Raw genomic sequence first — 23,571 nt, 5'->3', positions numbered from 1 at the left:
GGAGGGTCACATTTGTAACTTAAATTATATGATTTCATAAATATATATTAGGTTTACCTCAATTCTAAGCAATCAATTAAAACACATTTTATTCAAAGTGTCAGGACCTAGAAAACTTCTGGAGTCCAGTACTGGAAGGGTTCTGGTTTCTATGACTGGTCTGTTCGTAGTCTGAGTAGTATTGACCAATCAGGCATCAGCAGGCTGTGGCGTCTTCATGAAAACTGCCTGTATGGAGAGCAAAAGCAGACCAGACACAATCTACTGTAATGACATCCTAGCATCCTAGATATTTAATCACGCACAGCAGAAAGTTCATTCTTCTTCATGTTGCAGGTCACTGAAAAAATAAGGGAAAAAAGCTGTAGTTTTCAGAAGAACACCTTGATTTTTTTCCTCTTTTAGATATTATTTTAGTCTCATTTTTTTTTATACAAAAATGTAACAGTTTGTTGCGAGCAAGAAAATATGACTTTCTTTAGTGTTTGTGTTGTTACCATAACCAGACTTAAAGCTGTGTACTTACTGATGTCACAAGCAGAACTCCAACCAGCTGAGGAGCACGTTGTAAAGAGGAGAGCAGGAGAAAAACTTCATTTAGGTGTTTTTTTTATTGATCGTCTGTCAGGATGCTGATGCTGTGACAGGCTGAAGTCCTTTAAAGCCACACAGAGCAGCACGAGTCACAAACCAGACTTAAACATTCTCCCAACCCCTACATGAAAAATAAAAACAGAAGATCTGCTCCTCTAAACACGTGTGACTGTCAAACACGACTTAATAAGACAGCAGTTTTAATAGTTTAACAGAGCACTGGAGATGAACAGACAACACACACTTCCCTCTCACACAGTATAGAAAAATAACATCTGTTACACCGATTATCTGCAATAAAACTGGGCTTCACTGAAGCGACTGTGCAAGGTAAACAAGGTCACTTAAAACTCATAATGTGGCAAACTATTATTAAAAACAGAATCACGTTATACTAAACAAAAAAGAACTAAGACACAGACGGGGTTCACTCTCCTCTGACAAGGCTTCATTGCACGTCCCTTGAAGCTTTAATCCCGGAGTAAACATTTCTTCTTTCACTAAGTAAAGGCAGCTTAGATTCACTCCATGGAGCTAACATAAAAAACAAACATACAGAGAGCTGTTTACACAAGAGCTGAAATGAAATGAACCGTTAGGAATTGAAGGGTGAACAATAACAGACCTGTGAGGCCGACGGCACAGACACAGGTGATATACTGCATTTGAACTGATTCACAGGAGGTCAAACAGACTCTCTGTCATCCTGACTGGGATTTAGAGTCCTGTATTTAAAGGAGAAGTGCCACATTTAGGTTAAAACACTCATCTGCTGTCTTCTCCACAGTCTGATCAGGGTCTGGTTGTTAAAATGTTCCGTCTGGATCAAAATGATATGGATATGGGAATCAATTTTTTCTTCTGTCAAGGATTAGGTAATCCAAGATTAGGTAATCCAGGATCAGGTAATCCAGGATAAGTTTATCCAGGAGAAAGTAATCCAGCTCACTACTTTATCAAAGAAAACATGGATTAGATCAACCTGATCCAGACATCGATTTAAATTACCAAATCCGGATTACCACAGCTCTAAATCAGATGTGTTACATACTTTGTCCACAGGGGGCGCCATAATCCACACAAACTAAAAGATCCAGCTGCCTTAGATCGTTTTATGTTTGATATCGTTTCCATCTCATTAAAAGTTTTTTTTGAGGATGATATTTTTTTTATTTGCAACCCTGAAATCCACTTTATCTATGTTGCCGTCGAGATACGGCAACTCAAAGGCCAAATACTAAAAAAAAAGGCCGGAAGAATCAACATCAACGTCAACACATTTCGGTTGAACCCCTTTAAAAGACTCCTAAAGGCCAAATTCCACCAGATCCGTGTCCAGTCTGTCTCCGATCCATCACGGCACCAGATCTGATAGGTTTCTGTTCTAGTCAATCTTTTAACCCCCACTGGACCCGCTCCGTTGCGTTCCGGTTGCGCCTCTGATCCGTCAGGTCGGAACACAACGGATCTGATACGCAAGACTTCTCTTTTTGCTGGATGCCGGAGCACGACGCATCAATTCAGCACAGAGCAGATAGTTTTCAGAATAAAACACTCAGGAGGAGGAAAATCGTTGATTCAGTGATTGCCAAAAACCTTGGTCACGGCGGTCCTGCCTGTGCTGCGTTCCGAAAACGCAACAGGTGGGTGTTGACAAGAGAGCAGGGAGCCGGATCGCAGCGGATCAGAGACGGACCGGACACGGATCTGGTGGAAGTCCTGTGTTACATTTAGCTCCTGTAATCCGGCCTGAATCCAGCCCTCTGCTTGGATCAGGAGGATCAGAGTAATCCCAATCCCAATCCTACTCACAAATTTGAACAACACAAATTGGAAATTGGATCCTGATCTAAACCAATCTTGTAATGCTTCTTATTTCCCGCTTCGTAGGATAATTAGGAATTGGAACCAGCTATTTATATCTAGCAGCTGGTTAGCTTAGCATCAAAACAGGAAACTTTTTCAGTGATGCTGATTGGTGCTTTTTGTTGCTTGTTAGTATTTCTGAAGCTCCACAACTTCAACACAAAATGTAGCTTCTTTTAGAAATCTGATAGACCAGGGCTAACTTTTGTTCCAGATCATTTAAGGGGCGACACGAGGACATACAAGAAGTGTTTCGATCCGACACAGACATGGTCAAACATAACTTGTGGTAAAAATTAAAATGACCATATTTACACTAAGTGTTATAATTCAACACACGACTGAGCTTCATCAGAGCTGCTGAGCTAATTTCATTAAGCCTTCAGGTCAGGCTAAGTCGGCTGTTAGCTTGATCTTGAAGAAGAAGAAAGAAAAAGATTATTAACATTTCAAAAGTCCTTTAAAATTTGATTCAAACTTTCTGAACCATTCAAAGCTAGCTGATTGAGTTCAGAAAATTCTGGATGAAAACATTTTTTAAAACGATTTGCTGGATTCGAGTTTGGTTGTTCATCCCGACTTTGTCATCACAATTTTGGCATTTCTTGAAGAGCTGCAAATTTCAACCATTAATAAGAAAAATGGTGGCCAAATATTCTGATCATGGGTTCATCTTTTTGGCAGTTTGTCATATTAAAAAAACTTGAGAACTTGTTGGTTTTAGCTGCTTAAACATCACAAATTGCTGCGTTTTGTGTTTGTGTAAAAATGTTTTGAGCACAAAAGCAGAGATTGAAAAACACCACTGTGGGCTGTGACAGATTGTAGACAGCAAGTTTCACAACTTTGTAGACCGAACAGTTGATATGTTCATCCTGAAAAACAACAGAAGATAAATCGAAGGAGAAATTAGTCATTAATTGCAGACAGACTTTCCCCAGGGTTCACTGATTCTGAGGTTTCAACATCAACAGTCTTCCATACGACCAGTTCTGAGTGTAACCCTGCTCTCTGCAGCTCTACAGGCACTTTCTTTGACCAGCAAAACAACTAAGAGTGGCTTTCTTTTTTTTGCAACAATGGACATCAAAGACAACATGACACTTTAGACCTGTTTAGGACGCACACAATCAAAGAAAAGAAACAAACAAAAACATGTTAAATGACTCAGAAAACAAAAGAAAAGTCAAATAGAACCCTCACTTGGATTTTCCTCATGCAGGTATTTAGTGATGTGTCTGTGCAGGTATGTGCCTCAGAGTGTACTGTTAAATAAACAAGGAGTGATGTGACCTTTCTAACACCTCCCCCTATAACCCTGTGACCTCTGTGTAACATCATAGACTTACAGTAAAGTGCACTTCATCTGTCTTGTCTGTTTCTTTTGTACATAGAAATGCTTCAAAACAAGCACAATAAAATGATTCAGAGGTTCCACTCTCCCTTGAAATGAAGATAGGACGCAGCGAGGAGCCTGTGAGTGAGGTTTGCTCCCTGATGTATTCAAAGAATCAGGAAAACTGAGCGCTGAAAACCGAGTTCAAACATGCGCAGAGGGTTGTTTTAGACTCAGACTGAAATCCGTGTTCCAGACTGACGTGAAATGTTTTGAAGACATAGTGTTCGCATACTTGTATGTGCAAATCTCCAGAAGTCTCTCCCTCCTGATTTCAGTCTGCGTCACTCCGAACACAAACAACTCCTCAGTGCAGGAAGACGTCTGGTTATTCATGTGCCCTTAGGAGTGATCCGACCTTGGACAAAGACACCAGGTCACACAGGTTCTCGTTAAGTTCTGCAGTGCAGGTCCAGCTCCCCCTCAGTCCCACAGTGTGAGTTCAGTCCACAGTCCCTCTTCCTCTCATGTTGCTACCTGATCCTCCCGTTACTTTTAACAGGACCCATGTCGGACTTTGGGTCCGGGGACAAAGAGCTCCAGGAAGTTTTGTTGCAGGGCACCACAGCCGGACAGGAAGAAGTCTGTGTGGTGCACAAGTCCCCTGTGACCCAGAAGTCCCCCACGCTGCTGTCCACCCATGCCTCCAGGCTCTGACCCACCAGCTGGACTTTCTGCTGCGCCTCCTGCAGGGCTGACTCCTGAGGAGGAAGCTTCAGCACGGAGCTCAGTGTCTGGAAGCTCTGCTCCAAGTACAGGTTACCTGGAGGACCAGCATGGAGCCAGCTGTCCTCGTCTGAGAGGGACATTCAGACAAATGCAGGTTAAAAGGAGAAACAGAACTTACATGATGATATAAGATGATAAACCCTAAACATTTCACCACTTAAGTGCTGATATTCTTTATTTTCTTACTAACAATACGATGAAAAACACAGATTTAAGATGTTCTCTCTTTTTTAAAAAGCTCAACTTTTCTCTCAAAAATGTTTAAAGTCCACTTGGTTGAGTCACACTGTTGCCACAGTGCTTCGTTTTGAAATAATCTCTTGTACGCAACACTGAAGTGAGGAAAAGGTGCCTCACATAAGTACTCACTACTTCCACTTTTGCACATTTTACGGTGTAACCTCCCGGATTTTAAATAGACGTATCTGGGTTGTTTACCGTCTGGTGAACAGACATGAACAGACCATGAACAGAAGAGCAGGTGTTTGTTAGATGCACGAGCATTCATCTGAAGGTAACATGTTGCACCTGATCATAGAAGTTTAAAGAAACACTCAAAGCTTTTCAATTTTTGATTTCATAACAAATTCTGACATGACCACATACTGAACTGTTCAAGGGGTTAAAACTCATCCAAGGCCCTGTAGTCCTCAACACATAAGATACTTTCAAGACTGAAGTGAACTTTATTTTATAGACGTGTGAAGAGGAAATTTAGGTTCCAGGGCCTAAAGTAAATTAACCGTACGCTGTTTGGATGACATGACAGCTCCTTAAAAGAGAAGCCAAACTTTCAGAGCTTCCTCTGCTGACTCTCTGCAGTAAAGGTCATAAAGCCTGCTTACTCCATGTTAACAGATGGAACATGGTTCAAACTATAAAATCAAAACACACATTAAAAAAATGTTCCTCAAGCATGGTTTCTGTCATTAAAGCTAGTTCTTATCATGCTGAGTTATGACCACGTGGTCATTTTTCTGATAAGTTTGTGTTTTAATGACTTATATGGTGCTATAAAAAGAGTGGATATGATGACTTTACGACAGCTGTGTTGAGAGAAGAGGAGGAGCGGTGAAAGGAAACGTAACAAACACGAACACAAGAGTCTTAACTTTCTGTTACAGTCAGTGTTTGCGTCAAACCCACACAAGAATCTGTTCTTATTTGGGCCTGTGGGACATTTCCTGGGTAAATTAAAAGGTAGGTTTTGGTTAGCTGAAGCGACATTAATTTGGTGGCACTACCATTCTGATGGCTTCTGGGTGTATCTTGGCTCCACCCACGCAACATGTCAGCTCTCATCACAGCATTAATCTGGCCTTATTTTTTATACAATGACATGTTGTCCATATTTTATACTGTCATTTGAAATAAGAGGAGCTCCTGTTTGATGAGCATCTTCTAAAAACAGCGTGCAACGCTTCAAAAAAATTAACAATAAAGGGGCGTCATAGCGGTTTAAGCATGTGCCCAATATACTATGGGTCTGGTCTGCTGAGTTAGTGAGCTCTTTCAAATCCCTTCTTAAAACATACTTTTATTGCAGAACCTTCCCAGATTTTATCTGAATTTAATTTGACTCTATTTTATTTTAACCGTCTTAAGAAATATCTTTTAAAATAATTGTATTCCTTCAAAGTTCCTTAAGGGGAATTTTATGTCTGTTAAATTATGTTTTAGTTCTCTATCTTGACTTGTGTTTTTTAATGATCTGCCTGTTTTATTTTGCTGCCCATGTAAAGCACTTTGTAACTTGTTTTTTTGAAAAGTGCTCTATAAATAAAATTATTACTATCATTATTATTATTATAGAGGCTATAGTCCTCGTTAAAGCGGCCGCTGGTTCGCGTAGGCCATTTGCTGCATGTCTTCCCTTACTCTCTACTCCCCACGTATCCTGTCTTTCTTCAGCTGTTCAGTCAATTTAATGCAAAAATGCCCCAAAATAAATAAATCTAAACTACATATTAACGACATATTCAAATTTAAATCTCCACGAAGAAAGGTTGAGTTTGTAATTGCACAGGAAGAGAAGAGATGTGTGGATTTATGTACACACAGCCTGACACATGGTGTGTTTTGGTGTTTTCATGAGATCTGATTTTAATAAAAATGTAGAATATCCTCATCTTTCTTCTCTGAATCCACAAAATAAAAGTCTACTGCTATAACTCTCACCTTTGCGTAGTGGCTCTTTGTCTTTGAAGGCTAACGGCATGATGAGGAATCGAACCTCTGCCACACGCTCCCACTGTTTTAATACGCGTACGGTCCAGGTGCCAGGTCGTAGCGGGCGCTGAAGTGGAGGTTTGTACTGCGTGTACTCGGCATCCAAATCCACAGTGATATCATAAGATGCCGCCACCACCAAAGCGGGGTCGATCCAAACGATGGTGGCTGTGAGGTTCGGACCCCGCGCCCACTTCTGGACTGCCAAAGGTTCGCTTAAAGGGCCGATCACCCCGCCGAAGTTCCGGAAGATTCTCTCTTTAGGGTCCCAGTCTGTGCCGATCTGTTAGAGGTGAGTACAGGTGAATATCTGACACTCTAATGCTCTGACATCCTTACCCTGCTGCTGTGATACTATCGTTTCATCACTCAAAGACTCATCTCTGTCACAGACATGCCCCGACCTGTACCGTCAGACCGGTCATTCAGTCTCCTTGAAACCACAATGATGTGTGTGACTTTGATTTTTCATATTAAAGGACAAGGTGAAAATGACAGACTTTCTATACCAGCCTTTCTCTAACAATTAAAATATTCTTTAAACCAATTAAACTTCAAAGTTCAGTTCTGGTCAGATCAAGCTCTGATTAAACTTCCAACTCTCTACATATCAGGAGGAAAATCTTCCTCAGCAGCATGTTTTTCTTGTTGAAACTTGTTATTAAAAGTTTGTGCAAGAAGAAACCTCAGTGATAACCAGGGACTGTAATCTTAAAACACGAGGAAGAGAAGTTCACTTACTTCCAGATTCTTCAATCTTTCAAACTCCTTCAGGTTGGTCTCAAGGACGAGCATGGCCTGAGGCACCGCCCACATCTCCAGTGTCTCCCTGACCTTTGAACCCACAGCTTGAACCTCCTGACGCACCAGGTATCCTTGAAAACGGTCATCATAGAAGTACAAGTGCACTGAGAGAGGGAAGCCCACTGCTTCAAACCTGCAGAGTGGAAAACACAGACGATGAGGTTTCTATTCAGCAGAGAGATACTCGTGATGTTTCAGTCACAGGTGAGGGAGAAGTGTTTCTGACCTGCAGACCTCCACGGTGCTCTGAGAGGTTTGAAGATGTTTGAGACCGAGGCGGAAGAATGACATGTAAGCAGTGAGAGTGATGTCGCTGAGTGAGGTCACGCCGTCCGGCTGCTCAAACAGACTCTCCCAGTACGCCTTGATGGCCACAGTGCCAGGAGCGTACTGACCGTACAGGTGAGTGTCCAGGATGTCTATGGCCTCCTGGTTCACAGAGGACTCAAACTTACGGGCAAAGAAGGTGGGGCGACTCAATTGCTGTGATTGAAAAGCAAAATAACAGAAATGAAGCATTAAAAGAGTAAAACAATCTCTGGTATTCGCTAACTTGGTTGTTCATTCAAGCAGCTGCAGCCGGATCAGGATCCCTCACCTGGATCCGGATGAGGTCTTGAGGTTTGAAATCGTTGGGAGAGCAGCCGCACCAGTCCACAATGTGCTTGTACTGACACTTACAGCCCAGTTTACGGTTCCAGTTTGTGACGCGCAGGTTGTTGTCCACCAGGGTGTCGCACATGTGACTGTTCCCGAGCACCGTGTGGAAGAAGGACTACGAGGAAAACAGAAACACTGACTGTTATCCATCACAGATTATTCACAAGTATCTCTCATTACTAGGGGTGAAACGATACACAAAAGTCACGGTTCGGTACGGTTCGATATATCACTCGCCTTTTTTTTTCTTGTAGTTTATTGAAATTAACAACATTTGCTTCAACTCAAAAGTACAGTTTTTAAATTAAATTAAATGTATCAGCTGCAGCTATACCTGACATGTTCTGCTGTGCATACTTACTGCATACTGCAGATACTGCTGTCTCTAATTGGGTTTTTGTCTTGTTGTACAAAGCAGGAACTGCAATATCGGTGAAATATGTTTGTGAAGGAATCTTGTAACGGGGCTCAAGTGACCGCTGCATGTCTTGAAACCCGACGTTATCCATAATAGAAAAGGGTTGCATGTCGACAGCAATAAAAGAAGCTATCGCCCGGTCGATTTATTTTAACCCTCTTTGAAGCATGTGCTAATTGCTGTCTAAATGGGTAAAGCTTGTAGCATGTGTGCTCACTGCTGCTTGTTGTTTCTGTCTGGTTCCACTTGTTTTCACACGGGGGTGATGTTGGCGTAAATGTGTTGTCATGTTTGGTGTTACAGTTGCGACATACTGTTGTATTTTTGTCCACGACGCGCTTTCAATCAGGGTTAGGGGCGTGTGATATGACGATCTCAGATCATGATGGGTTAGAATGTGACGACGATCTGCCAAAGCACAGAGATCATAGAACCGGCTGTAGTGCACATCCTATCCCTCGGTGTGCCGTGCCTGTGCCTCAAGTCTGTGTGCCCATGCACAGCCGCATCCAAAGTTTTTTTCTCTCTGCCGAATCCCACCATTTGTTAGTCCGCTTCATGTAAGCACTACAGACACACAGATGAACCAATCAGAGCGAGCTGTAGGCAGTGTCTTGGTTTGTTTACGCCCCCCCTCCCCTTTTGCCCCAACTACGTGAGAGAAAGCATGGCTGCAAATGAAAGTGAAAGTGAGGAGTTGCTCCCTAAAAGAAACTCTACCGAGAAGGTCCGCACCTCAGATGCAAACACAACTAACCTTTTTTTAACCACCTGAAGAGACAGCACCCGAAACAGTATGCAGAAGAAAGTCAGAAGGTGAAGAGACTGGTGTCGTGCCTCCATCCACACAGGCAAAACAGACAACTTTGACACAGGCATTTGATAAGGGCACTCCGGATGAGAAAACAAGTAAGCGCTGGAAAGATGTAACTGAAGCAGTAACGTTTTATCTTAAAGGTGACATGTCACGCTTTTTTCATCAATATATATTGGTCTAAGAGGTCCCCAAAACATGTCTTTAAAGTTTATGCTCAAAAAAACACTTTGAAATCAGATTTTGGCCTGCCTGAAAATCCCTCTTCTTCAGTCCTCCTCAGAACACTCTGTTTTCTCTCTGACCACGCCCCCTCAGGAAGTGGATGTGCCTCGGCTGTCCAGCACGTTGATCTAATGTTTACATGTTGGCTGAATATACACGGCTGCTCAGAGATCACGTTACTTCAACCCTCTGAATCTGATCCAGAATCTGATCCTGACGGAGAGTCGCCTGTAGCAGGACCTTTCTGAAGGATTGGTCACAGATTTAGTGTTTCTTGTTGTTTTATTTATCAGTATGTCGACGTGTGTCTTGGTACACAGCTACGAACATGTAGCTATGTGGCTATGCTAACTAGCGCTAGCACTTATCCATGATAAATAAAAATCATCCACTAGATCTTCAAATCTGCAGACGTGGGGAGTAAAACCGACCTCTGCCAGAAAGGCAGCAGGACCTTTTCTGAAGGATTGGTCACAGATTTAGTGTTTCTTGTTGTTTTATTTGTCAGTATGTTGACGTGTGTCTTGGTACACAGCTACAGCTACGACATGTAGCTATGTAGCTATGCTAACTAGCACTTATCCATGGTAAATAAAAATCATCCACTAGATCTTCAAATCTGCAGACGTGGGGAGTAAAACCGACCTTTGTGTTTATTAAGACAGCCTACAACTAGCATGCCTCCCTCCTAAGCTCCTTGTTAGCACACATTTGTGCAGGTAATGAAAAACTGAGGGGGGATTTAGTATTATTTTATACAGTCTATGGGCTGAACAAGCTCCGAGCTCTGACTCCGTGACAGACCGGATATTGTTGTTACGTAAAAAAAACACGGAAGTCTGAAACGGCTCGTTTCACACACATTTACAGAAAGGTGGAGAAATCAAAACAGGGGCAGAATGGATTTTTTTCCATTCTCGGGGGGTTTGTAGACATGCCAGGGACACATATTTCAGGTAGAGAACCATTAAAAAGTCCATTTTGCATGATATGTCACCTTTAAAGGACATGATCCCCCAGCAAGTGTGCACCGTACTTTAATGTTGTGTTTAAGTTCTTTTTCATTTTGAGTTAAGACAGGAAAAAGACTGACTAAAAGAACTTGAAGTTATGCATGTCAATATTTCTGTTTCAAATTAATTGTATTTAAATTTTGTAATTTTATCCTTTTATCCATTTAAGGCTATGATTTTAAATAGGTAAATTGGTTTGTTTTACTGGTAAATGAATGTAAATGAATGTAAAATAGTCTAAATAATCTAAATGAAAGAATCGTGATAAAATCGTGATCATGATAAAATTGTGATCGTGATTTTGCACTTGAACTGCCTTGTTCGCACACCCCTAATCAGGGTCATACTTAACATGAAAACCAAAATAGTCCCAAACACCAGATGTGAAGGATGATGGAGGATCTTTGATTTCAGATAAAAAGATACAGCATTTGCCATGTTGCAACGAGCTAGCTTTGCATGTAGCTTCTGTCTCAGCTGCTTGGACTGAATGAATGTGGGGGGCACGCGCAGTTCAGTGGATCTGCGCTCGACAATTCAGCCCGGAGTAGTCGAGCGCAGATCCACTGAGCTTTTCAGCACAGAGCACCTTGTCAGAAGTTGATAAAATAAATATAAAATTGCGCATTGTTCGATTCATACGGCGTACCAAACCGAGACCACTGTATCAAGCAGTTCAATACAGATACATGTATTGTTGCACCCCTACTCATTACAGCAGACTTTTTTTCCTTGAAAACACTTTCATTATTTTTTTAGGCAAATGTACAAATATAACAGTATGATGTTTCTTGTAAATCTAGAGGAAACAGTTTTTAATCACTGGCTGTAAATTGCTGAAGGTACACACTTTGTCAGCTCCAAACATCAGAGAGAAACCCTCTGCACCTACTGCGACATGAAACCACACAGTCAGATAAAGTGGAGTAAACCCTTCTCTCGTCTGCTGTCTCTGCAGCACACTGAGCCCGAAAGCTTAAAGTCTTACATTTCCTCTGCTGAGCTGACAGGAGAGGACGAGCCTGCCGCAGATCAAACTGTCTGTCTAACTGCGGGAGGGGAACAGACCACCTAAGGCTTGCTTACCTCGGCGGGGAGCAGAGCGTAGGAATAGAACTGCTTCAGCCCCGACACCAGGGCATCCTGGGAGTTGATGACGTACTCCACGAAGCGGCGGGTGAGCGCGAACCAATCAGAGCCACCTGAGACCTCCAGGCCGTCGGGGATGCTGCGCTCGCCGAGACGCCACATGTGGTTTTCACACTCGTGGAAAAGACGGTCGAGGCCCTGCTTCTTGATAAACCTTGAACACAAAGCAGAGTTCACACTGATGTGTGGAGGAGACGCTGTTGTGTAATGTGCAGCAGTCAACACGGTAAATAAACTCCTTCTGTCTTTCATAACTGTTCCAACACTGGTCCATTTTGCTGCATGGACTCAGTGAGGTTTATTTTTATACAAACTTACACCACAACAATTTCTGTTAATATAATTGAACTAGCCCTTTAATTTTGCTGGGGAAAAACAGTAACATTTTGGACAACATGGTCAAACACCACCCAGATTTGTGCTCCAGCTGTAGCTTACTCACCGGGCGTTTTCTCTCCCGTGGGACTTCAGGAAGTTTTTGTCTCTTTGCTGCGAGAGGAACGACACCAGCTCATCGTTGGTCCTGCAGGAGCATTTCAAATGAGAATTGAAAGAAAGAAAGAAGAGAGATTTCCAGAAGATTTGAAGAGATAAAATGCTGGCATGAGTGCAGCACAGGCTGATATATCCATGAGTGAAATCAGCTTCTTTGGACTGGATTATGTCCACCAATCTAAGCTCATTATGCGGATTGAGTGGTTCAAACTGAAATCTGTTTGATTAAGACTCAGAGGAAGAAATCCAAGAACTGATGAGGCACTGATGAGGAAGTTACATAATGGTAATGATGATGATGTCACTCTGTGGACCAACCTGGTGGGGAAATCTGTTGCACTGAGGTTGATGAAAAAGTCCCACTTCCAGTCCAGCATGGAGAGCAGGTCCTGCATGCTGCGGAGGTATGCCTTCAGCAGGCTGGCCCCGCCCCAAATGGTGACCATTCTCCAGGGCGTGGCTCGTATGTTAGGGTACTGCTCTGCTATCTGCAGGACCTCCCGATGCAAGTAACCAGAGCGCTGGGGAAAAATAAAAGCAAAGGGTCAAACAGATTGTGAGATTTGAGTTGTTTTTTTTACAATCCTTGGATCCATTTTTGTCTTGAGAATCCACAAAGTTTACGACCATGTGAAGCTAAGTTTGGACGGAGTGGTTCTGTTCGTGCCAGGACAACCAGACTCTCCTTTCACACTGCTAGTTAGGAGGGAGAGTTGTATGAACCATGTTCTGTCAGGTGGCGCGTCATGATGGCCAAAAAAGAACATTTAAAATGAGATATGTCGGGGCGCCGTTGGCCTAGCAGTCTAACAGCGTGCCAAATATACAGAGGCTAAAGCCCTCATCGCAGAGGTTGCACGTTCGATTCCAGCCTTGACTATTTGCTGCATGTCCTCCTCCTCCCTCTGCTCCCCACGTTTCCTGTCTCTCTTCAGTTGTCCTCCCCATTAAAAGGCAAAAATGCCAAAAAATATAACTTGAAAGAAAAGAGATATGTCGGGCAATATTGCAGGTTCGACTACCGGCCCGTCCCTAAGCTGCTATATTATAGAGATTTGTAGATCATTCCCTTCAAAACATATTATGCTATATTCTATTAAGTTATTATTATTACATTATTATTGTTTACTACAACTTATGGTCATATTATATACCCATATTTATTTATTATATTGCTTAATCTGTCATTACCAACCATAATCACACCATGTCAACCTGTCATTACTGAAACATTTTTAATGCTGCCTGAAATTACTGCTATTTAATCCATTTGTAACATTTGTATTTATCTAAATTCCATTTGTAACATTGTATATATCTAAATTGTATTCTATCTTTATTTATCTATTTGTATTTTCACTTATCTTATTTTACTGATTGGAACTTTTTCTTGATTGTACTTATGTCTGGGTGGCTGCAACAACTGAATTTCCCTTCTTAAGCTGCATGTCTTCCCCCACTACTCCCCACTTTCCCCGTCTCTCTCCAGCTGTCCTATCAAATAAAGGCAAAAATGGCAAAAAACATAAATGAAAAAAAAGGAGATATGCTCCAATCCCAGCAATTCAGGGAGATATAGGCTGGGTCCCAGAGTCTGTACAGGGAAAATGTGAAAAGATAGGATTGTGGAATGGCTAATAAAAAATGTCAGATGACAGAATAAATAAGAAGGTATTTGTTTGGAGCAAAATACATAACTTGCAATAGACAAAATAGCTTTTACTCTATTTTTGAGGATGTGGACATGTTGTATATCTACAGGAATAATTTATGCTGTGATGTTAACTCTGAAAGATAAGCTAATGTTGAAATATGAAGTAAAATGGTTTGAAAATGTTCTATCCGAACCAAAACTAAGGACATATGCGCAAATCAAGCATAATTTCACCCCCGAATTATATGTAACGTCTCGTTTATCTAGAAGCCAAAGATCTTTGGTTGCACAGTTAAGATCTGGTATTCTTCCTCTGGCCATTGAGGTCGGTCGATTCAAAAATGTCCTAGAAGAAAACAGACTGTTTGTGGTTTGTGTGATTTGTATGAAGTGGAAACAGAGTCCCATTTTCTTTTGTACAGTACAAATTATTATGACCTCAGAGATTTTATTTCAACAAATTTCCTGTAAAAAGCCTGAAATAAAAATAAAAAAACTGAATTGGTTGTTTAATTTTGACGTGTTTAAACTCGTTAATTTTGTCTCAAAAGCCTGAAAAGAAGACAAGATAGTCTTTTTAAGGAATGCATTTTTATCTTTATTGTTTTCCTTTATTCTGTCATAATTTTCTCCCTCAGTTTCCTTACAAGGAATGATCGTGCTGTGCGCTCTGACCCTGGACTGTACGAATTTATGGAGTCTTGTAAAATAAAAACTTCAAACTTCAAACTAACTATGTCTGCCTCATAGCACATTTCCTTCTCATGGACAGTGGTGACACAGGACCAAGATAAACTGAGTTTAAAGAAGCAGGAAGTACACCTCAGGGAGGGAGAATGATGAATTCACAGGAATTCAAAGCCCAGAGCAGCTTCAGAGAATTCCACAGAAGAATCCAAAGTGCTGAGAGAGAGAACTACAAGAGAGTGAAGACCGCATGAAGCCAAGAGGTTCAAAAGACCTTTATTATTTTTTTTACTTCCCATGAGGTTAAATTAGAAGAATTACCACCTTATTAACAAGCCGCCTGTTTCCGTACAAACACGGCTAATAAAAGCTCTCAAGCGATAAATGGGCAGTTTAAGACAAAAGGACTCTTGGGGATTTAGTGTTCGGGGACATAAAATCTAATCGGGTTCAATGAAGCACAAACAGAGTTTTACTGACTCTGAGCCGCCTTAAATAAAGAGCGTACATCAAGTAGAAGAGCCATGACAATATAAAGCAGTAGATGAACTCAAATGTTGGCAGACTTTCAATATAAGAATGATTAAAGTCGCATTAAGCATTTAAATCAACTTTTACAACAAATATAAAATGCTACCTGACTGAAAAGTAAAGTAGTACTGTGAAAGCTGCCCTGGCTTTCATCTGTGATATTTATTGTTTACCTGCATTGTGTGAGTGTTAGGATTGCTTTGGTATAGTTTTTCTGCTGTTATTAGTAAACATTAGGGATGCACCAAAACTTCGGCCACTGAAAATGGCCCAAAAGTGCATTTTAGTTTTTCCACCGAAATACTTTTATGACTGAAACAACACGGCCGAAACAGAATGTTGTGATGAAGCAAGCGAAAACTGTACTTGATCAGTGTTATAAAGATCATTACTTGGATGTGGGAATAAAGCAGCGCACACGAGAAATGATCCAGGCCGCGATGGATACGGAGAACCTGCTGGGAGATGGAGAAGCATCCAGCGCAGGAGAAGGAGAACAGAGCGCAGAAAAAAAGGACTCGTCTCTCTGAACCAGATGAGGGACATGAACCCTCGTAATCTGATATGTTCATTGAGATCCTTGATTTTAGTGAGGATAGTACTAGGGATGCACCGAAATGAAAATTCTTGGTCAAAACCGAAAACCAAAAATGAGGATCCAAGGCCGAAAACCGAAAACCGAAACACCAAAATAAATGATTATGCCAATTATTAGTAGAGAGACCGGGGACAGTTGTAACATTTCACTCCTTGGATTTGAGATTAAGCCATGCGTTTTCTGTTTGTGTTGCACAGGCATTTGCTAGGCCATTTATTCTCAAATGTGACTTTGAAAAAACATCTTTTGTAAGTCCTTAGAGAATTAAGCTTAGAAGATTTATTGCCACTTTGTCATGATTTTCTTTTTAAGTCAAAAGGGAATCATGACAACTGTTTAATACTGTAATGAAAGTATGTTGTGAAGACAGAAAGGGTAAATTTGATTTATTTGTAAATGCACTGGCCACTCCTGCCTATGTGAGAGCCTTAGTTGGGCCACCCCGGTCAAAAAGCTCTGGACACACCCCTGCCCCTAGGCCGCTCTGTGCTCCTTCTCCTGCGCTGTGCACCTCTCCGTCTCCAAGCGGGTTCTCCGCATCCATCGCGGCCTGGATCATTTCTGGTGCTCGATGCTTTATTCCCAAATCAAAGTAATGATCTTTATAGCACGGATCAAGTACAGTCGCGATGAAGTGCAGAGGATCTGGATAGATCTCAGTGAAACTTGTGCTGACAGACTCTAGGAGTGTACTTTCTTTGTTTTCACACTGTGGTCCATCTCAACCTCTTTGCTTTAGTGCTGCAATTAAAGGAACAACGGATGCTACAGATGCAGAGGAGCTGATCTCTTTCGTTAGCTGCTCAAAGGGTGCAAGAAGGGAGGGAATGTTCTTTATTAGGACCCCCTGGTGTGAAGTGACTGTCGCAGGGAACTTGTGATCTGCGCTACAGGATTCGCTTTTCGCGTTTTTTGCTTGCGTCACCACAACATTCTGTTTCGGCCGTGTTGTTTTGGTGAAAAAAGTGTTTCGGCCAAAAAACGAAAATGCACTTTTGGGCCATTTTCGGCTGAAATATTTGGAGTGCATCCCTTGTTAGTACACAGTCATAGCCATAAATGCAATGGTAGGGGAGACCGGGGACAGTTGTAACATTTTTGACATTTCTGTCTATAACTTTGAGCTCTTTTAACCCAGTGTGTTCAAACTGCAATACAAAACTAGCTTCAACTAAACTGGTTTTCGGTTTCGGCCAAGATTTTTTATTTCGGTGCAGTCCCTAGTTATTAGTAAAAAAAACCCAAACAAACATAAAGTCTAAAGAAAAGAGGCCTATAATTCGGCACGCTCTGGTTCCCTGGTTGTGGACTGATTCCAGAACAGCCTGACCTGTTTTACTGCCTCATCCCTTGCACAGGCTTTTACCTCAGAGATGGATGAGCTGAGGCTGGCAAACTGTGACTGTCCCACTGACTCCTTATACATCACTGCCTCGTCCCTTGGCAGCAGAACAGAGAAACTCCCCGGGACCCAACAACCTGACCGGCTACACAGGTGCACCTGTTTCCCCGCGCACACCTGAGCTCTCGGCCTCAGTTATCACCGCTCAGCCTTACATTTGTCTTCTGCCTCCCAGCTGCTCACAAGAGTAGACTTTTCCTCGTCTAAATCCAGCCCCTAAGAATAACCACACTTGGCTCTATCCGGGCTAATCCCGTTTACCACACTGCGAGACCCGTGGGACGACTTTAACCTTCATAATGGAAGAAGACCCAACTGGTACAAGCCCAGTGAAGCCAGCAGCACCAAGCAGGGTTACAAACACACTCCTAAATGTTCATCCTGAGCATGAATAAGCAATACGGTGAGAGGAAGTATCACAGCCGTACCTAATCCAGGTCACAAGCAGAACAAGAAATATCTTTTTGGATTTTTCTGCAACTATCCCCACAGAATCCTGCTGTTTTTTGCAACTACATGACTTTTACAATGCAGAGGGTAGAACGTGATGACTGTTTTCCATACAAGTTGAAAATGGGGGAAAAGGACTGAAAAAGAGTTGCTTGAACCTGAAAATATCAGGTTTGGTCTACATTTTAAACATATTTTCAACGTGGTAGAATTTTCCCCCAACCTGACTGATTTGCCCGGTGTTAAAGGGAATGATCTCTAAAAAATAGTATGGGAGGTCGAGCCTTCAGATATCAAGCACCTCTCCTTTGGAATCATCTACCAGTCAGGGTCCAGGAGGCAGACACCCTCTCTGTTTTTAAGATGAGGCTTCAAACTTTCCTTTTTGATAAAGCTTATAGTAAGAGCTCGCTCAGGCTTGGACCAGCTCTTAGTTATACTGCTACAGGCTCAGGCTGCCAGGGGAACTGACACACTGGGATCCTATCTATCTCTCGCTATCACTTACTTTAATTCTCCCTGCCTCATTAAAGTTACTAATCATAGACTCTCCTGGAGTCCCTGAGCTCCCTTGTCTCGTAGGTTCCTCTGAGTCGCTGCCGTAGATGGCCTGCTGCTGTGGAGATGCCAAACTCCAGCTGCTACAACTACTACCATCCATCTCACCCCTATCATCCCTCTCTCTCTCTCTTCATCTCATCTGTCCCTCTCTCCAACACGGTCTCAGCAGATGTCTGTCTAACATGAGTCTGGTCCTGCTGGAGGTTTCTGCCTGTTAAAGAAAGTTTGTCCTTGTCACTTTAACTTGCTAAATGTTGCAAAGTGCTCTGCTCATGGTGGATTAAGATGAGATCAGACTGAGTCCAGTCTGTAAGATGGGACTGGATCTTATCCTGTCTTGATGTTGGGTCTTTGTTAATAATATAAATTGGGGATTTGGTGCTGCTTGGTCATTTTAACTGTATGAAAGATTCTAGTTACCTGAGTATCTTAGTTTGACTGTTTTGGAAACAGGCTTCATCTTGATCTTGCCATTGGTAATTGTGTGTGTGTGTGTGTGTGTGTGTGTGTGTGTGTGTGTGTGTGTGTGTGTGTGTGTGTGTGTGTGTGTGTGTGTGTGTGTGTGTGTGTGTGTGTGTGAATTTATCTATTTCACTGAAGCTTGATTTGAAGAAAATAGTGAATCGAATTGAAATCGCAATATCTGCCAGAAAAATCGCAATTAGATATTTCCCTAAAATCACTCGGCCCTTCTCCAGGGTGAAGCCCCTGTATTCATGTCTGCCTTTGCATCAGAGTTTTTAAAACCGTCTAGTTTATGGTCTCAAAGGAGTCGTTTTTCCTGACTTCCTCTATCAGTTGTAAACTGTGCAAACCACAGACAGCTTAAATATTGTTACACAATTTCCTCAGAAACTGCTTCCAGTTGCCTTCCCTGCATGTGGAAAGCACTCTGATTTGTATCTAAATTAACAAAGAAGCTGCTGTGATTTCATTTATGCATTCGACTTGATGCATGGTAGAGTAATCTTCGTCTGAGTCTTACCTTGTCCACATGGATGTAGTAGTAGTGGTCACGATGATAAATGGCTTTAATGAGGCGTTTGAGCTGCCGTACAGCTCGGCCGTGGACCATCAGCACAAACGCCACTCTGACAGGATTCTCTATGGAAGACAGACTGTTGTCCAGCTCGCCAACCGCCTGGACTGGATTCAGAACACCTGAAGGATAGAGACATGAAGGACGGGCTCTGTGAGGTCTAGAGGATTCCAAATGATTACATCGTTTGGCAGAAGTTTGAGAAGGATACTTTTCAATAACTTGATTTTGGAATGTTACAACTGCCAATTGTAATAACTCTTTAAACAGAAATACTCAAAAAATATTTTTAAAAACTTCCTGAAGAAGATCTTGTACGGAGACGCTCCCCATAAATGAAATTAAATATCAACCTAAAATCAGGCTCAGTTAAAAGAAGATGTTAAAGTTCTCACCAAGCTGCGGGCAGAACTGTGGAAGAGTTTGCGGCATGAGCTGCCCAGCCTGATGCTGACACACGATGTTGGCGATCTCTTGGCGGCACTGCTGCGACCCGGCACGATGGAGAGCGGACAGCGCGTCCTTCCCCATTATGTCACATTTGGGCACAAAGTCACTGCTGGGGGCTTGGTGCGCTCCGTCCACGCTGCCCGGCTCCCCCAGCACGGCGGCGGCGGCTGCAGCAGCAGCGGGTATCTTAGCCACTCCGTCGTTGCCACCACCTCGTGTGTCACTCAAGTTGCGGCTGCTGGAAAGATCGTGGAGGACCACGCTGTCCACTCCTGCTCCGGTCATCCCCCGCTCTTGAGGAGATTTCACCCGCAGGTTGGGTTTCTCCCCTTTGCGGTTCGTCCCTCTCCTCAGCGCGCTGGCTGCTGTGCCCCCAGTCCTCTCTAACTTTGGGCTCCATCTGCCCTTATTCCTCCCCGACAGAGACTTCTGTTTCTCCCACAGTGCCGGGTCCCTCTTTGGGTCCTGGCTGTTGTTATCAGGCAGCTTAGACCGACGTGTTTTTCTCTGAGGAGAGAGAGGACAGAGGGAGATCATATAAATCCTGTTTTCAGTCATTCCATAAGTCAGTGGGCAAACATTCCAGAGAGGAGATTCACAATCCAACACTGATTTAAAAGGTAGACGCACCGAGGACGACAGCTGAAACAGCCCCAGAGGAGAGGACATGTTTAGTTGTGTTTTTTTCTCTCCTGTGTCTGAGTTATTTTTAGCAGAGCCTCTGCCTTTCTGTAGCTAATCAGCAAAAAGCACAGTTCTGACTATCATACACACTTTCCCACACACACTGAACGACATACAATGAAAGCAGTGATTCAGTGCAGAGACCTCAACAAACCTCTGTCTGCACCCTCAGGCAAAAAAAAAAAGCAGGAAAAATGAACACATTTCATACAAACAGCCGAGCATGAAACCTCAGACATCACAGAGATTACACAGAGAATCCTTATCGCACATTTACACCGCAGTCTCTCTGAGTGTGTGTGTGTGAAGAAACCAGAGGTCACACCTGCTCTGACCCAGCTTTCTATCATTCTAAATATGATTAATGAATCTATAACATCAAAGCTCTTCACCACATCTTCAGGGTTTGTGTACAGGGTTTCAGGCTCCCTGAAATGTAGAGACGTGATCCTCTTAGAGCGACTCTGCTTTGAAGTGCCGTCATAAAACAGTTTAAGAGTCCCAGAGACAAAATATCTGGCTGTAACGTCCCTGCAGGAGACGTTAGTACAGAAATTAATTTTCATATATGAGTGTTTCAGTGACAGGCAGTGATAAAAACAAAGAGATGTGTTAGGCTGTGTGTTCCTCAGATAGACATTTTAGTGGATAAATATGTGAGATAAAAGATTGATTTTATGTGAACCCTCTGATAAAAGTGTCTTAAGATTTCTCAAGTGAAGTTTTTTTATTACATCTCGAAAAGTTGAATGTATAATGCATTGCAAACTCCTCAATTATTAATATAACTGATGATTTTTCTGGTGCATTTTTAAGCAAAATGTCCAATTCAGCATCTTAACATTAAAGATGTGCTTGTTTTTGTTTATCTGGTAAAGCAAAGTTTTTGGTTTAGACTTTTGGTTTGATAAAAGATACATACATATTTTTCTAAAAGAGACAGAAAACAACAGAAATGTAAAAACAATTTTAAAAAATGATCAGAAAAAATACTTGAAATAAAATTAAATCAATACAAAATTAATAAAATAAGTATGAGTAGAAAGCAAAATTAAAAATCAGTTAATGTTAAATAATAATAATAATAATAAAATAATATAACAACAATAATAAAAATGATATTTAATATTAATCATAAGGATAATATTTATAATAGTTATTATTAGAATAATGCAGTCGAGAGCTAAAAATAAATTGCTTCAAATTAAAATTCAGATAAACAAAGGTAAGTCTTAATTTTACTAGTAATTAGTAATAACAGACAAAAAACAACAGCAGTGGTAAAATTATAAAAGGTGTGATTATAAATAAAATGCTTAAAAATCAAATCAAATCAATACAGTTAAATTAATAAAATAAGGAAAAGAAAAGTTAAATAGAAGGTAGCGTTAACAAGACCAGATGAATAAAATAAATAAATAAATAAAGATACAAATATGTTAAAGCAATGATTCAAATAATTCCAAAAAACAATAAAAATTAATAGAAACAATAATAATAATAATAATAATAATAATAATAATAATAATAATAATAAGTCCAGGACTAAAAATAAATGACTCTAAATTAAAAGCTAGATTAAAAAAGTAAGTCTTAAGTTTACTTTTAAAAACACCCAGAGAGCTCGCTGTTCTGATGTCCAGATTCAATAGTCAGAGGGTTCCATAGTTCTGGTTCGTAAAAACAGAGACATCTCTGGCTGGTGTGTCTGTGTGAGACTGAGGAACATTTAAAAGGGAAGCATGACTAATCCCAATTTATGAATAACCAATAACAAAACCAGCGGTTGGTTTGAAGCCCTTTTTTTATATTGAGTTAGTAATGGACCGAGAGTCTGATTCACCAAAAACATAACAGTGTTTCTTTCTTCTGTTTTAATGCCAGAAACTATAAAAATAGTCTAATATGAGTGTAGAGGAAAGAGCTGAGCTCACACCCCAAAAATAGAAGTTTAAAATAAATAAATAAATGAAAAAGCACTGAAGCAATTTTAAATCTTCACACCAAACAGAAGCTCTGGCACCGTGGATTACTGGACCAGAAAAAAAGGCTCTTCAGAATGTGGATTTGGAGAGGAGAAAGAGGAACGGTGAGTGGGCTGCGAGCTCACAGTCTCAGTGGGATGATATCGCAGCAGAATGTGGGCCCGATTGCCTCATGCTGATGGCACGCTGACAGCCCGGAGCGGTGGGAACGGACCGAAAAGAGACTGAGACTGCGTGGTCGGACGAGGAGGCAGATAACACACACACTGCCAATAAAACAGCTGCCAACCAACACAGCACTGTAAGATAGTGGTTGCAAATCTCACTATCAGGCGCAGTACAGTAAAGAGGCATTGTGGAGCCCAGTAATGAATCAGATACTGCGGTGCAAGGTTCTCTCAGTGAATACAGGTTGTGTCAGCCTCCTGCAGGAACACCATGTCCAAACTTTACCCAGTCAAGAGGCCCGGGTTCCTTTAATTATTAAAAACATGACAAGGAAAAAGCATCCCTGTGAAGACTCAAACACCTCAATTAAAATTGTAGATCTCTCGAGTGGTTTGCAGGTACAGACTGAACCTGAATACACTTTAAAACTCGTGTTCATAGTCTGGGTCTACTTTGAAAAGAAGCTCAATACAGTATTATTCTGTCTTTACGTCTTGAGGCTGAAAACCTTAAACTGAAGATGTATTTGTCTTCACTGTATCCTCCATTTCTTACCCTACCCTTAGTTTAGTTACATAAATTCAGTGTAAGGTATTCTGTAGGTTATAAATGTTAAAATTTAACATGTTGAAGTGATCTAGTTCAGGAGGTCTTTGAATTTCAGAGCTTGGGACTCGACTTCTAATGACTCGACTTCAGTGCTTTCCCTGGTTATAGGTAAGTTTAACCATGTTTATTTGAATAACTTTGTTTAGAAGAGGGAGTGAGAGAGAGACTGTGTGTGTGTGTGTGTGTGTGTGTGTGTGTGTGTGTGTGTGTGTGTGTGTGTGTGTGTGTGTGTGTGTGTGTGTGTGTGTGTGTGTGTGTGTGTGTGTATTAGGACTGTCAACAAATATTCTAAATTTGAATATATATTTGAATATTTTTAAAAAAACGGAGTTTCCATTGTGAAAATGAATATTCGACTGTG

The 23,571-nt window shown here is 41.5% G+C and overlaps 1 protein-coding gene across 1 annotated transcript in view; it reads right to left on the bottom strand.

The window, feature by feature from the left end:
- Positions 1 to 592: 592 nt before the first annotated feature.
- Positions 593 to 23,571, bottom strand: part of xylt2 (xylosyltransferase II) — a 30,241-nt gene continuing 7,262 nt past the window's right edge. The window contains exons 2-11 of the mRNA XM_034711110.1: positions 19,710 to 20,271; positions 19,261 to 19,436; positions 12,711 to 12,913; positions 12,340 to 12,420; positions 11,835 to 12,051; positions 8,217 to 8,393; positions 7,845 to 8,101; positions 7,556 to 7,751; positions 6,764 to 7,097; positions 593 to 4,652 (exon numbers count right to left, since the gene is read on the bottom strand). Of these exons, the coding sequence (XP_034567001.1) occupies positions 4,330 to 4,652; positions 6,764 to 7,097; positions 7,556 to 7,751; positions 7,845 to 8,101; positions 8,217 to 8,393; positions 11,835 to 12,051; positions 12,340 to 12,420; positions 12,711 to 12,913; positions 19,261 to 19,436; positions 19,710 to 20,271 (2,526 nt within the window). The 3' untranslated portion in view covers positions 593 to 4,329. The remainder of the gene's footprint in view (positions 4,653 to 6,763; positions 7,098 to 7,555; positions 7,752 to 7,844; positions 8,102 to 8,216; positions 8,394 to 11,834; positions 12,052 to 12,339; positions 12,421 to 12,710; positions 12,914 to 19,260; positions 19,437 to 19,709; positions 20,272 to 23,571) is intronic.

The sequence above is a fragment of the Notolabrus celidotus genome, chromosome 20 (genome assembly GCF_009762535.1).
Source record: "Notolabrus celidotus isolate fNotCel1 chromosome 20, fNotCel1.pri, whole genome shotgun sequence".
NCBI classification, from domain to species: Eukaryota; Metazoa; Chordata; class Actinopteri; order Labriformes; family Labridae; genus Notolabrus; species Notolabrus celidotus.
This window is presented reverse-complemented; position numbering and strand designations above follow the sequence as displayed.